Raw genomic sequence first — 774 nt, forward strand, 5'->3', positions numbered from 1 at the left:
TCCTGTCCGGAGTGTCCTGTCCCAGTTCCTCGAAGGCAGGATCTAAACTTTAGCTTTGGGACACCCAGTCACTCCAGGGGTCTAATTCGGCCCTCTTGGCGCTGCACGTCAGTGGGCCAAAACCGCTCCGGTTCCCGTGGTCCTTTCCCACGAAGCCAGCAGTCTTCCCATGCTCCTATACCTCCATGCACCACTTTCGGGGCGCGGGACGCCGATCTTCCATAGCCGCTGACTGCCCAGCCGAAAGCCCCACGCCCCCGCCCCGCTTGTTTACTCCCCGGCGCAGCCTAGTACACCCCAGGCCCCGCCCCTTCCCACTGCCTATTGGTCGAGCGCGCACAGAGGACGACAACGGTTGGCCAGGGAGGCGGCGGCGCGGGCGAGCGGGGTAGGTTGCGCGGGAGGCGGAGAGGGGGCAGCGGGCGATGGCGGCGGTGGGTCGGCTGGGCTGGGTGCTCGCTGCACTCTGCCTAGGGAACGCCGCGGGGCAGGCGGTGCTGGGGCCACGAGTGCTGGGCTTGTGCCTGGAGGAGGACGGAGCAGAGGGCGCTGGGTTGCTCACGTCGGAGGCCACTTTGTGCCTGCGCCTCTTCAGCTCGGGCTTCGCCAACAGCTCCTGGACTTGGGTGGCCCCCGAGGGCGCAGGATGCCCCAAGGGAGGGCGGGCCGCGGCGCCCACGGGCGAGTGGCGCGCGCTGCTGTGCTTGGAGCCGGGAGGCGCGGCTGCAGCGGCGGAGGAGGCGGTGCCGCCCTGGGCGCTGGGCCTGGGGGCGG

General features: G+C 70.2%; 1 protein-coding gene across 1 annotated transcript in view; it reads left to right on the forward strand.

The window, feature by feature from the left end:
- Window positions 1-404: 404 nt before the first annotated feature.
- The window catches only part of Cnnm3 (cyclin and CBS domain divalent metal cation transport mediator 3), a 14,705-nt gene continuing 14,335 nt past the window's right edge, over window positions 405-774 (forward strand). Inside the window, exon 1 of the mRNA XM_004633244.3 lies at window positions 405-769. Coding sequence (XP_004633301.1) covers window positions 426-769 — 344 coding nt within the window. The 5' untranslated portion in view covers window positions 405-425. The remainder of the gene's footprint in view (window positions 770-774) is intronic.

This window comes from Octodon degus, unplaced genomic scaffold (genome assembly GCF_000260255.1).
Source record: "Octodon degus isolate 3935 unplaced genomic scaffold, OctDeg1.0 scaffold00052, whole genome shotgun sequence".
Lineage (NCBI taxonomy): Eukaryota > Metazoa > Chordata > Mammalia > Rodentia > Octodontidae > Octodon > Octodon degus.